Raw genomic sequence first — 15,246 nt, 5'->3', positions numbered from 1 at the left:
TCCGGGTGTGGCCCAGTCCTGGATAGAGACCATGGAATGGACCTTCTTCTACATGGCTTGCTCCGAGTGGGAGAAAGCAGAGCTGGCTGCTTTCCATCTACGGGATGAGGCTGACACCTGGTGGGATACGTAGCGTTCCATTATAGGTGAGCAGAATATTACCTGGGCGAGTTTCAGAGAGGCTTTCGAGAGCCGGTATTGCCCACGAGCATATCAGATGACTCGCCGGTAGGATTTTCTGAGTCTGCGGCAGAACAACCGCTCGGTGATATAGTATAATGCTGAGTTTAATCGATTGGCCAGGTTTTGTCCAGAATTAGTTGCAGCGGACAGATCCTGCATGCTACAGTTTGTCCAGGGACTGGATGGACATATGTAAGTAAAGATTGCTAGTTTTGGTAATTCTTCCTACATAGAGGCATTGGACAGAGCCCTGATGATAGAGTCATCTCACTAAAGAGTACACTCGGACAAGAAAAAGAAACCGACGGATCCGTTTTTCGTGGTGTGATTTTCATTTATGCCTTATCTGCTGATATGCTGATAGATACTGGAAGCTCGCATTCTTTTATATCATGTACCTTTATGAGGGAGATTGGTAGATTACCCACTTTCAGACCGCAGTGACTGACCGTCTCTCTACCGTCCGGTGATACTTTGGATGTCACTCAGGAGGTCAAAGGTTGCTCGTTAGACTTTGGCAACATGATACTTACGGTAGATCTCTTAGTATTGGAAATGGTCGAGTTTGATATTATTCTTAGCATGGATTGGTTGTCAGCATATCATGTCACTGTTAATTGTCAGACGATGGTGGTCACATTCCGACCTCTGAACCAACCCTCATGGGAATTCACTAGCATCAAAGACGACGGCATATCGACTATTTCGGCGGTTCAGGCTCAGAAGCTGCTGCTACATGGCTATCAGGGTTTTCTGTTATCTTTGATTACTATTGAAGACAGTAGTAGTTCTCAACTCTCTGACGTTCCAGTAGTCCGAGAGTATCCGGATGTATTTCCAGAGGAGCTACCAGGGTTGCCTCCTAGAAGGCAAGTGGAGTTTGCTATTGAGTTGATTCTGGGAACCGCGCCGGCATCGAAGGCTCCTTACCGTATAGCACCAAAAGAGTTGAACGAACTGAAGGTTCAACTCCATGAGCTTTTAGACAGGAGATTTATACGCCCTAGTGCTTCTCCGTGGGGTTCTCCGGTATTATTTGTCAAGAAAAATGATGGTACTCTGAGGTTGTGCATAGACTATAGACAGCTAAATGCAGAGACTGTCAGAAATAAGTACCCCTTACCTTGGATCGAGGATTTATTTGATCAGCTCAGAGGTACAACAGTGTATTCTAAGATTGATCTGCGGTCTGGATATCATCAGTTGAGAGTCAAAGAATCTGATATTCAGAAGACAGCATTTCATACCAGATACGGCCATTATGAGTTTTTGGTAATGTCATTTGAGCTTATCAATGCTCCAGCAGTATTTATGGATTTGATGAACCGCGTCTTCTTGGAGTATCTTGACAAGTTTGTTATCGTTTTCATCGATGACATATTGGTCTATTCGCGTTCTGAGAAGGAACATATGCAACATCTTCGCACAGTCTTGGAGACTCTTCAACAACATCAGCTATATGCGAAGTTTAGCAAGTGTGCCTTCTGGCTATCTTCAGTCGGTTTTCTAGGTCACATGGTCTCTAGCTGAGGTATTTCAGTAGACCCTCAAAAGATCATGTCTATCACTAGCTGGGAGCAGCCGAAATCAGTACAGGAGATCCACAGTTTCTTGGGACTAGTAGGATATTACAGACATTTTGTCGAGGGTTTCTCCCGCATAACTATGCCACTGACACGCCTGACCAGGAAAGGCGTGAAGTTCATGTGGTCCGAGGCCTGCGAGACCAGCTTCCAGGAGCTGAAGTGGAGATTAGTGTCGACTCCGGTGTTGGTTTTGCCCACTAGAGAGGATGGATTTGTACTTTACACTAACGCATCTCTTCAGGGTTTAGGCATTGTTCTGATGCAACACGGCAGAGTAGTCTTCTATGCTTCTCGTCAGTTGAAGGAGCATGAGAAGAAATACCTTATACATGATCTGGAGCTAGTAGCCATCATCTTTGCTTTGAAGATTTTGCGGCATCATCTGTACGCCATTACCTTTGAGATTCTCACGGATCATAAGGGTCTCAAATATATTTTCACTCATAAGGAACTTAATCTCCGATAGAGGAGATGGATGGAGATCCTGAAGGATTATGACTGTACCATTAACTATCACCCAGGGAAAGCTAATGTGGTTGTTGATGCACTCAGCAGGAAGTCTAGAGGGACTTTGGCTTGCCACCGAGCTTCAGTCACGGACTTGATTAAGGGTTTCTTTGAGTTGGGCCTTGAGGAGTAGGGATAGACAGAGCGAGGTGTTTTGGTTACTATGGTTGCTCAGCCGTCGATCAGGACGAGGATCCAGGAGGCCCAGGCCAGAGATCAACATTTTCAGTTCATTGGCAGCCAGATAGCTTCCGGGCAACAGACAGAGTTCATTCGAGATGATGCAGGTATTATATATTTTCGAGGCCGATTATGTGTACCTCCATCTCACCCGGTCAGGGAGGAGTTACTTCAAGAGGCTCATCGCTCTCGATTTGCTATCCACCCAGGCAGGACCCGTATGTATCGAGATTTGAAGCGTTCCTACTGGTGGAACTGTATAAAGAAAGACATCATGAAATTCGTAGCTAGATGTATTGTCTGTCAACAGGTAAATGCTGAGCACCAGACACCTGCCGGATTACTTCAGCAGATTCCTATTCCTAAGTGAAAATGGGAACACATTACCATGGATTTTGTGGTGGATTTTCCAAGGACACGACGAGGCCATGACGCAATTTGGATAATCGTTGATCGATTAACCAAATCGACGCACTTCTTAGCGATCCGAAAGACTGATTCCCTGGATCGATTGGTAGATCTGTATTGCCGAGAGATCATCAGATTACATGGAGTTCCTTTGAGTATTATTTTGGATAGAGTCTCTCGGTTCACATCCCGATTCTGGCAGTCTGTAGCAGGCCTTGGGCACTCAGCTCCGTTTTAGTACAGCTTTCCATCCGCAGAAAAATGGACAGTCAGAGCAAACCATTCAGACTCTAGAGGACTTGCTGAGGTCTTGTGGGATTTCAGAGGCAGTTAGGAGGACCATTTTCCATTAGTAGAGTTCGCCTACAACAACGGCTTTCATTCGGCTATCCAGATGGTACCGTTTGAAGCATTGTATGGTAGGTCTTGTCGGACACCCACCCTCTAGGAGGAGGTTGGAGAGGCCAGTTGCTAGGGCCTCATAGATCTCAGCAAGAGGCAGAGTTGGTCCGTGCTATCAAACGGAGGATGTCAGAGGCGCAGGACCGCCAGAAGAGTTATGCTGATCGGAGACGGAGACCCCTGGAGTTCTCTTCTGGCGACCATGTTTTTCTGCGTGTTTCACCCACGAAAGGGGTGAAGAGATTTGGCCTCAGAGGTAAGCTAGCTCCGTGATACATTGGACCTTTCCAAATCTTGGAGAGGATTGGAGCGGTAGCTTATCGTCTGGCACTACCACCGTCCCTGGCAGGCATTCACAACATATTCCATGTGTCTATGCTGAGGAGATATATATCCGATCCGGTACATGTGCTGACAGATATCTCAGTTCCTATTTATCCTGACGTTACTTATGAGGAGGTTCCGATACGAATCCTAGACCGGAAAGAGCGTCAGTTGCGGAACAAGACTATCCGGCTGGTTAAAGTCAGATGGTGGCATCATTCAGACGAGGAGGCTACCTGGGAGCTCGAGGATACGATCCGAGTTCGGTACCCCCATCTTTTTACTTGATGTATGTGGGTTAATTTCCATTCAGCATTTATACTATTTAACTTTTGCTAGTACTTGCTGATGGTAAGCAACAAAATTTGGGGACCAAATTTTTATTAGTGGGGGAGAATGTAAATACTAAAAAAGGGTGAATAACCATAATGGAATTTTTCAGAATTTTTAGAAATTTTATGAGAATTTTTTGGAGACCATATGGTATAGGTTACGGGGATAAATATTGGGCCACGGGAAAGTCTATTTAGGCTACCCCATTTAAGCGAGGAAAAGTTTGCTTTTTCTTTTGTTTTTCCTTTTCTTTTTTCTTCTCCTCTCACGTCGTCTCTTCCTTTTCCTAATCGGCGCCGCACGCGACGGTTTCTCCTCCCCTCGCGTACAAAACCGTGGCCAAGGGAAGTCTCACGCCTCTTCTCTTCTCCACTTTGATTTCCCGATCTCCTCTTCTTCCCCTTCCTCTTCGATCAACGCTGGCCAAGCTTCTGCTTCCCCACCTCTTCCTCTCTTCCAGTCGAGCAGCGCCGACACCTCCTTCCAGTCTGATCCATGCATTTCCTCACGCCAAGCAGCATCGACCCGAACCCTACATCTTCCTCATCTCCTTCCTCTCGACTCTGCCCCGACCCTTTCTTCTTCCACGTCCCCTTCCTCTTCTCCAAACAGCGTCGATCCCTCTCTGTGTCACTACCGGCCACCACAGCCTGACGCCGGTCGTCGCCGCCCGTCGTTGACCGTTCATGCGAGACCAGTCAACGACACTATCAATTGTCGCAAGAGCCGCTGAGCCCCTCCAACGCAGAAGTCATGCCCTAGATTTCTCCTTTGCTATGTTGTACCCTAGGTGTCACCCTCTCCCGTCGCATCGCCTCGCCGCCGCATGGAACAGCGCCGACGCCCCTACAGCCGATTGCCGGCCACCGGAGGCTTGAGCTCTTCCAGTGCCAGCCACCCGAGCGCCACGACGACCACGATCTACCACTGATCTGGATACTGATGTTGAAGTGTGTGCTTTTGTGATCAATAGCAGCGTTGATCTCCTGACCACTCATCCCCAGCCAGTGGTAGCATCGTCGACCTGTTCTTCCTTTTCAGACATCGCGCCCCTCTTCTATTTTGGCCAGAAAGTTAGGGTTATTTGAGGGTAAGATTTCTAGTTTAAAAGGTTATGGATGAATGATTGAGTTTAATTCACAGTTGAGAATGCAGTGATTGTGAATCGGATATTGGATTCATGCTAGGTGTTGATTTAGGGCAATCTGGTTTGCATAACAGTAGCTTTACCTAGCTTCAGCCACCATCTTACGGCTATGGACTGCTCCGGTCGAGAGCCCTATTAGCTACCACAGATTTGGTGAGTATGTAGGATGAATAGGTTAAGCAATTAGGGTTTCCTATCCCTAATTGAGATTTCGTTTGGTTATGCAAATTATGGTAGATTGGTATGATTTATATTTTTATGTTGTAGAGTTTTGGTTCAATTTAAAGCGAGCTCTTGGACTTGAAGTTATTCTAATATGATCTTCGTTTTGAGGTAGGTACCTTGACTTATCTATTTTGATATGTCATGTTGATATGTTTAGTAATATTTAACGAGTAGTGATATTTATGTTCATTTTTGCATCGGTATGTCATTATTTATTACCTGAGCATGTTGTATTTATTTCCTGTTTTTGTATTCATGTTCCTTTGATTATTTATGTCCTTAAGGTAATGACATACCATGCCTTATTATGTTCAGGATCTAGATTTATTCTACCGTACTTGACCTGTGTACCTAGGATATTCTATTTGATCCATATACCTTTTGGTACACATTATATAGAGATGGATAGGATCAGGATATCTCCTTGCTTAGTGTCATGCACCATCTTGCATGATTGCATGCTGAGTGATTGACAGCCCCATTATTGTTGAGCACATCGCCAGTTACATGGATCTGCACACACAACCACTCATGGGTTAGTGGTATATCAGGCAGGGTATGTGACATTTATGATCTGTTAGGCTCCGCTGGTCCACTATTGGGTAGTGGGACGCAGCGTGGTAGTCGACAGCTAGATTTGCTCTGTTTGACTCCGTTGGTCCGCTCATCGGTAGTGTGATGCAGCGTGGTAGCCGGCAGGGATCCCTCCTCTGAATTGGCTTAGGGAGATAAGAGCATTGAATTCCCTCACTTATGATTTGGGGTAGGAGGATAGGTGTATTCCGACAGCATCCCATCCACTCGGTCACTCATCAGGAGCATTGATAGCAGAGTGCACGGTTGTCACAGCCCTACCCACTCGGTCTCGCCATCGTGTGTGAGACGGCTGACTGGCATCAGGGGTGACCAGGACATATTGCATCATATGCACTGACTGCATTTATTGCTTGTGTTTGTTGCACTTTATATGCTGCATATTTGGTGGATGCATATGTTTAATATGCATATGGGATTTATGATACTCTCGGTCTGACGACCTTGTTATCCTTATACTCAGGTCCTGGTTAGTACAGCTTCTCCCTTCTCTTTCAGTTTTGTATTGTAGATTATCTCAGGAGGTTGTACGCATATTTATTACTATTAGTTATAGTTTGCTATGCATGTCAACTTGGTATCCGCTGAGGAGTTGACTCACCCCGTTGATATTACCATTTTTAGGTTGAGGCCGTCGAGAGGATTTCCAGTCGCTAGTGCCCCCCCCCCCCTCCAGATTACGAGGATTTCGATTTTAGATCTTTTCTTTGGTTTTTTTCTTGTTATGTTATCGTCTATATTTCCAGGCTTGTATCTTTATTGCACTTTGGATCTTGTATGGTCCTTTATTATCGATGGGTTTTTCATTTGGATGTATACTGGTGATTTGAGTTTTATGGGTATAGTTGAGTAGGATATAAGATTTAAGTTTTATGGGTGTATTTGAGATGATTTCCTTATCATTGCTTTAGTTTAGCTTTTATTATTAAACTGCGTGGTTGTCACTTTTATTTTATTGTATGTTTCCGGCTGTGTTAGCCGTGTATGGTTATGTTGTAGAAAAATTTCAGATTGTCACCCGTACAGAAGAGATGATGTCGAAATTTCTTCTGGCAGGGACTCCCCCGGGGTGTGACATCATTTGTAGCATGAAAACTTGTTTTCTACTACGGAATGTTCCCTAGGATTGGTTTGATACAAGACTAAAATTAGTAAGCTTGAATTTCCTGTGATCGAAGGAATGAAATCTTCCTTTTCTGAGTTTTACAATTTTTTTAATATAAAATAAACTCAACCTTTGTTTGTTGTATTAGTAAGAACAGCCCTTTGTTGTTGCTTATTGAATATTCTATTTGTTAATCTTGTTTTCTATAGATTTATTCTAATAAATATAGAATATGGTTGTTTGATCTACCTGTTACTCACTACTGAAGTGAAAATTTAAAACCAATTTCATGGTCAATTCTATCTTCAAAAAAAAATCGTATAATAACCATTTTTTTATAAAAATACTGATTAAAAAAAAGATTGGTAACGTTTCCCCTTTTTTTTCCCTCTTTATTCTTCTTCTCTCCAAAGTAAAAAAAAATGAATGTATCAATTTAAGATCTAACCTATATTATATAATTAAAAGTCTAAATCATGTTTTAAACATGTAGATGATATAGGTTAAATAATCTTGTAACAATGATGAAACAAGAATAATCATGTTTTCAATCATGATTTAAACAAGAATGCTCGCGCTAGAGACTATAACTTCTTGTTATGATATCTTACTTGATCAACAACTAACTTACAAGATATTGGACAAGAGGTTCCATGAATCAAGTGTTGAAACAACTAATCTCAAGATGAGATGTCTCAATACTCAAGCTTCATGCCAATTAAAGGCCTAATTTGATACTAGCAAGCTCCATTTTAAGACATAAAAGTCAAGTAAAAAATGCAAGAGATTTCAAATGTATAAACCACTATAACTTAACAACACAATGTAAGGTAATATCATCAACTAACAAAACACTAATGTCAAATTTTCATTTACACATATGGTTTGTCGATCGGACCATAGTTGAAGAATTTGCAAGGTCTAACCCTTCGGCTTGAGATGCAAACTCATGTGCTAGCACGAAACTTGTTAGACAATTCCTTTCAAGTGAATTTTTTCACATTATACAACTTCCAAATCTTATGAATAAATGTCATGCTCATTAAATATTGTATTAAATGATTAGAGTGCCTTAATACCACATTAGACAAAAATATGAATTATCAAAACAATAATTTAGCTCCCATTAGTTAAAATGTCAATAAAGTGTCAATATGAATATTTATTGAATCACAAATTTTAACATTTATATTTTTCTTAAGAAACAAGAACATTGTCCTTTAATACCTCCCAACAGTTAAACTTTTTAAAATTAATATAACACAATTCAAAGTGACTCCAATCAAGCTCAATCAATCGAAACGAACTAATTTTGAATTCTCCAAATTGCTTTTAAAAATAAAAAATATTATTATTTTTAACTCATCAAATATTAGTTAATAGGAGAACTTTAATTTTTTTTTTCTTTATTTTTTGAGCCTTTGTTCTAATTGAATGCTAAGCCTATTTATTTAATTTTTTATATTAATTTATTCTACATGTCAGTTTCCCAGTTCTTGTGTCTATAAATTTTTTATGCTAAGCCTAATTGTATGAATGTCTTTAAATTTAATATTAATTTGTATTATTGAACGCACACTCCTATCTCTTGCCATCCTAATAATTAGTTGATTATTTTAATTCAAATAAATAAATGATAAAAACAATTTAAGTCAATGGGTTTTTAATGTGTTTTGTCCTATCTCAGATTAATCCAAGCTAACTTGTTCAAAAATCCAAATTATCATGGGTTGAAATATTTAATTATCATAACAATGATTTTACGACTATTCTTATATATTATCTTGAATTATAGAATCAACAAATTTACTAACTCATTTTCAAAATCAAACAATGAGTTGAAATTAAAGCTGAATCAACTTAAAATTGGGCTAGAATTTAGTTCCTTTAACCAAAATATAATTAAAATATGCTTTTTCATTTGATTATTTGAATACATTACCAGCTATATGTAATTTGTTAATAGATGATTTTTTTTTTGCTCGGATCAATTTTTTTATATATAAGTAAAACGACAATAGATGGATATTTAAAGTTGTGAAATTTTTAAAAGGGGTACTTAACTTTTAGATTTCTTAAAGGGTGTATTTGTTTCCTATTTTCTCTCTCTCACTAATTATTGTGGTACTACATTTAAAAAATAACACCATTGCAGTGTTGAATTTCAAAGAACATCACCGTTGTGACCGCTGTGATGGTGCTGCATTTTAAAAATCAATATCACTGTGGTGTTGATTTTTTAAAAATAACAACACAATGGTGTAGAATTTAAGATTTATACAACATTAAAGTAGTATTGATTTTGCAATGCAATATCACAGTGATGATATTCTTTGAAATGTTTAATGGTGTTGTTCTTTGAATATAATAATACTATAGTGATTGTTGGGAGGGGTAAAATAGAAAACAAGTGCATCGTTTGAGAAATTTAAAAGTTAGATGTACCTTTTGATAATTCCACAACCTTAAATATGTTTTTTGGTCAATTACTATAAATCTGTTCTTTGAATCCGATACCAAAGTGATTGATGAGAGAGAAAAAATTGGAAAAAAAGATGCATCTTTTAAGAAATTTGAAAGTTAGATGTGCTATTTTAGAAGACCACAACTTTAAGTGTGCTTTTTGGTCATTTGCCGTAAGTAAAATTGAAATATTATTTCCTATTCTATTGTGCATTAGAAATTGAAAAAAGAAAACATAAATAGAAATAGTTGTTTTCTCCTAATCTCCTCTTCCATAAACATAATATTCTCATCTTCAATAAACATAACAACATCAACAAAATATTGGCGCAACAACCTCGATTAGAGTAGTTACTTTTATATTATTTAGTTTGGCTTATATAAACAATTGTAGTTCCTTGAATTGACATGATAAAATTTGTTATGATTTTGAAGGTTTTTGATATAATATATATTCATAAAAATAAAAGAATATCCTTAACTAATTATTTATAATATTATTTTTTAAAAACAAAAATTATCAAAATAGTACCCATGGTCACTCCATTGAAGCAACTTCGAACAAAATTACATCACTTTAGAATAATTTTTGCTTAAATTGTACCATTTTAGAATACGTACTTTTAATTAAAACTGCATCATCAAAACTACTTTAAGATAAAGATATATTATTTTAAAGGTATGAATAATATCATTTTAGAGTAGTTTTAGTTAGTAGTTAAAGTTATTTTAAAATCTATTACGTTGAGATATTTTTTATATCAAATTATGTTAAGAATATTATTTTAATAATTTTTAAAAAGATGATGCCTTTCGATGATATAGATACTTAGAAACATTTTTTTAAAAAAAAAATTAACTATAGATATATTTATATATTTAGTATATTAGGTAAAATAACCTCTGATTTAGATTATGATAAATATTATTATTATTATTATTATTATTTATCTCAAATATTTGTTGATTTTAAAATTCCAAATAAATGATATAAAAGTTAGACTTCAAGAAAATTAAAGAGATATTTTAAATTGAAAATCAATTCATTGAATTCTTGAATTTTTATCATTAGCTTGAAATTTTTATCCTTAAGAATTGGTCCAAGCTTTCTTTTATACTCATCCATTTAACTCTTACCATGTTTATCTAGTAATTGTACCCCTATATATAGGTATCACTTGCTTCTTATTTTCTTCACTAATCATAGTGTATCTACATCTCTTCCACAATGAACCTTAAAGGGTCCTTCACATTTTTCTTTTTATTTATTTTACTTCTTGTAGCCCAATGTGTATATGGTTATAAAAGAAACAATGCGAACCTAGTTTCAAAAGTGCACAAGCTAAGTCGTGATGCCTTCCCTCATGGCTTTGTATTTGGCACTGCTGCATCTGCTTATCAAGTTGAGGGAGAGGCACTCAAGGGTGGTCGAGGACCTAGCATTTGGGATGCATTTGTAAAAATTCCAGGTAACGTACTAAACATTTAAATTTTATAGTTTTACATATTTCTTTCATGAATTAAAATTATATAATGGAGTAAATTTGAATTTGATTTATTTATTATGATGTAGGTCTCATTCCAAATAATGCAACGGGTGATGTAACAGACGATGAGTATCATCATTATAAGGTCAAATGCATATTTTTTTTGTTATCGTTGACTATTTAATAATTTTAAATTTAATAACAAAAAGCAAAAAAATATAATTTTTATGAAGAATCAAATATTAAATTTTATTTTCAAATCATTACTCCATTGGTTCAAAGATTTTATTGTTAATAATTTAAAAAGATCTTATCTAATGTAACTTTATGTTGATAATTAAGTTCAAACAAACAAATTTTTGATATTATCATTGTTGATATTTGGAGACAATTAAAATGAAATTAAATTGGATTTGATCTTTTTCTTAAATATATTAAAATTTGAGTTTCGTCTTGTAGGAAGATATTGACATTATGAAGGAGCACAATTTTGATGCTTATAGATTCTCGATCTCTTGGACTCGAATTTTCCCAAGTAATTGAAGCTATCAATCTTTTTCATAATATTATATACACCATCTTACCGTTTCAAAATACTAACAATTTGTTATTTCTTTTGCTTATAGATGGAACTGGAGCCATTAATTGGGAAGGTGTTGACTATTATGATAGGCTAATTGACAATTTAATACTTAAAGGTAATTTATTTTTATCTGACTGCTAAACAAATAAATTTGGCATGTTTTCATATTTTTTAACCTTTCTATCATCACATTAGGTATTATTCCATATGCCAATCTCTATCACTACGATCTTCCATTGGCACTCCAAAATGAGTATTTGGGTTGGTTGAGTCCGAAGATAGTGTAAGTAGTAAAATAGAATAATTACTTATATTGTTGAAATTAATTATGCTTACGGCATATTTAAGAATTTCTAATCTAACTTATTAAAAGATGTTATAAATATTTGATTTAGTTTATAATCAATTTGTTTAGGGATGCATTTGCGGATTATGCTGAGTTTTGCTTTAAGAGATACGGTGATAGAGTGAAAAATTGGTTCACATTCAATGAGCCAAGAGTGGTGGCAGCTCTAGGTTTTGATACTGGTTCTCAAGCCCCTGGAAGAGCTACTGGTAGTAAATTTGGAGGAAACTCATCTACGGAGCCTTACATTGTGGCTCATAATCTCATCTTATCTCATGCTGCAGCAGTTAATAGATATCGTGAGAAGTACCAAGTAATATGTCTTTAACAAAGTTTATGTATTAATAGTAAATTCATTCTTAGCTAATTCTTAAAATCTCTTGCTATCAAATATAATAAACTCATTTTAAAATTGTAAGTCTACAAATATACATAATACTAAAACCATTTTCTTTTCTTATTCAGAAAGAGCAACAAGGAAAAATTGGAATTCTTCTAGATTTTGTTTGGTACGAGCCTCACACTTACTCTGACAAGGATAAAGCTGCTGCTCAGAGAGCTAAAGATTTTCATGTGGGATGGTAAGTAATTGTACATTCTTGGTTTCAACATCTAACTATGATTAACCTTTTCAATGTAACCTAATTTTGTTTACTTTTCTTAGGTTCATTCACCCTTTGACATATGGATACTATCCTCAATCCATTCAAGACATTGTTAAAGAAAGATTGCCAAAATTTACTAATGATGAAGTGGAGCTAGTTAGAGGTTCATACGACTATTTGGGAATTAATCAATACACAACTTATTATGTTAAGGATAATAGTACAACGAATCCTAAACCTATTAGTTATCAAGATGATTGGCTCGTTGAATTTAAATGTAAGATATATGCAATATTTATTTTTGATAATGTTAAAGTTAATAAAATGATATGCTAATAATATTGTTCTACTAATAAATTCAGATGATCGAAATGGGGTACCAATTGGACCAAGGGTAAGAAATAATCTTCTTATAACTTTTTCGATTATATTATAGATTTTGTTTTTAAAACTAAATGTAAGCCTATAATTAATCGAATACAATTGTTTATATATCATTAGGCCCATTCCGATTGGCTCTACATAGTTCCATGGGGATTGTATAAGGCAGTGACATATGTTAAGGAAAACTATGGCAACCCAATTGTCTTTCTATCTGAGAATGGTAAAAATTTAGCACTTGTTTAATGCATCTTCTATTTAAGAATTTAGATTTATTCTCTAACCATATAATTCATTGATTAAAATTATAGGCATGGATCAACCGGGCAATGTCACACTTCCAAAAGGCTTACAAGATACTCAAAGGAGACATTTTTATCATAACTACATTTCTGAACTAAAGAGAGCTATAGATGATGGTGCTTCAGTGATTGGGTACTTTGCATGGTCTCTTCTTGATAACTTTGAATGGAGACTAGGATACACATCAAGGTTTGGTATTGTCTATGTTGACTTTAAGAATAAAAAGCGCTTCCCGAAGGAATCAGCTCGTTGGTTCAAGAAGATTCTCCAAAAGAGTTAATAATTTTGTTCTTTTATAAATTGTTTATAGGCTTAGGTTATTTTTTATCTTTGCTACTTTTATCATGAAATAATGACTCTTTGTTCTTTAAGGCACTATAAATAAATAAAATTACATTTCAATATGAGTGTGTTTCATTTTGGCACTTTTAAAGAGATGTTAAACTCCCTTCATCTATTTGTGTCTCATCCATTTTGCATTTTCAACGGGCGACAAGCCTAATTAGGCTCATAAGTCAATCTAGTTTCTATCAAAATTGTATGGATGATCAATTATATAAGTTTGTGATTAATGTTAAAGCTAAAATGAGCATGAAGAAAATTATATATATATATATAAGAGAGCCTAAATATATATTTTCAATATATATTTATTTAAGGAAGCATATGTTAATAAGGATAATTTTAACAAGTATAATATTTTTTAATGATAATTTTAAAAGAAGAGTTCCACTAGATAGGGACTATAAAATGTATTTATCAAAAACCAATAGTTACTCATAAGATATAAATTCATTTTTTTCTTTATTGTCAAACTTTTTGCTGCTAGGCATAACAATGAGCAAAATATATTGAGCGAATAGTCCAAATATATTTAACTTTACCTTTCTTGACTTTGAAGTAACTTTCACTAACCAACACTATTATTATGTGAAACATCAATAATAATTAGTTAGATACATTGACTTTGACTTTTTCATTTTTTATATTCTTTAATTCATTTTGAGCTAATTGTATTTGGATGGAATGAATTTTTGCTCAAGTTACAATTCACTTGTGAATTTTAAGTGGAGTTTATATTTTCATGGGTATTGTTCAAGATGGTTACAATCACTCATCAAAAATTGTATATGATTTAGTCAATTCAAAGTCATTTAATAAATTTTTCTAGGTTTTGATTTAAAGGTAATATAACCTTTAAGTGAGAAATATTGAATCATCTTTGATTTCATAATAAGTGAATCAAAGTAATTATGGAATCCCCATGTGCCCATGTGCCACATGGTTTAAATAAGTGAATGATACAAATTATATTTTCTGTATATCTAAATTTTATTTTAATAAAAATGAAAAGCAAAACTAGAATTTTTGATATATCAAGTTGTTATAGTCATTATTATAAATTTATCAATATAATTTTGATTGTTTGATCTATCATTTAGATTAAATGTTATGCCAAGAGTATTTATTACTATAATGTTATATCGTTCAGACTAAAAAAGATAGGTGCTACTTATCAATAGCTTATGAACAAAGTGTTTCGAAAACAGATTGGGCAGAATATGGAGGTCTATGTGGATGATACCATTGTAGTCAAAAAGAATATGAGTAGCATCCTTTTTGAACTATGCTAGTATTACCAACTTAGAACTGATCCAAGAGAGAGTATTACCATAGGTTATTTGATTATGAATACCAATGGCTAGACAAGATTTGTTAGATTCAAAAGAATAGGATCGGTACATCTCAGCAAGAAACGATGACAGGGAAGGAGTGACAGTGACTCACTTCGGCTAGCCCCTAGCACCAGGTCTGTAGGCATTTACTCTTTGATCATAAATGTGACCATTTACCCTCACCAAGTCATAAATATATTGACTCCTAGCTCCAAGTCGTGAATGCTTCACTTCCTTCCTTTCCAGGTCGTTATGAACTCCTTTGGTGCTAGAGTAGGAGTTTATTCTAAAGTGAAGCCACTAGAAATAGTTTTTGAATCTTACTTAATTTTATCCATACAAGCTATTTTGGTAAAACTAAATTAATAATTAAAATTGATGCAAAAAATAGATAGGGACTATAAAATG

The 15,246-nt window shown here is 35.6% G+C and overlaps 1 protein-coding gene across 1 annotated transcript; it reads left to right on the top strand.

The window, feature by feature from the left end:
• The first annotated feature begins 2,439 nt into the window (after positions 1-2,439).
• Positions 2,440-13,442, top strand: LOC121996192 (beta-glucosidase 26-like). The gene is made up of 12 exons (XM_042550060.1): positions 2,440-2,563; positions 10,741-10,926; positions 11,031-11,089; positions 11,404-11,479; positions 11,571-11,642; positions 11,723-11,810; positions 11,943-12,186; positions 12,339-12,454; positions 12,538-12,755; positions 12,841-12,872; positions 12,980-13,082; positions 13,171-13,442. The coding sequence occupies exons 1-12, from the start codon at positions 2,440-2,442 to the stop codon at positions 13,440-13,442; spliced, it is 1,590 nt and encodes a 529-aa protein (XP_042405994.1).
• Positions 13,443-15,246: the final 1,804 nt, after the last annotated feature.

This window comes from Zingiber officinale, chromosome 1A, assembly GCF_018446385.1.
Source record: "Zingiber officinale cultivar Zhangliang chromosome 1A, Zo_v1.1, whole genome shotgun sequence".
NCBI classification, from domain to species: Eukaryota; Viridiplantae; Streptophyta; class Magnoliopsida; order Zingiberales; family Zingiberaceae; genus Zingiber; species Zingiber officinale.
The sequence above is the reverse complement of the archived record's forward strand: the minus strand, read 5'-3'. Positions and strand labels throughout refer to the sequence as shown.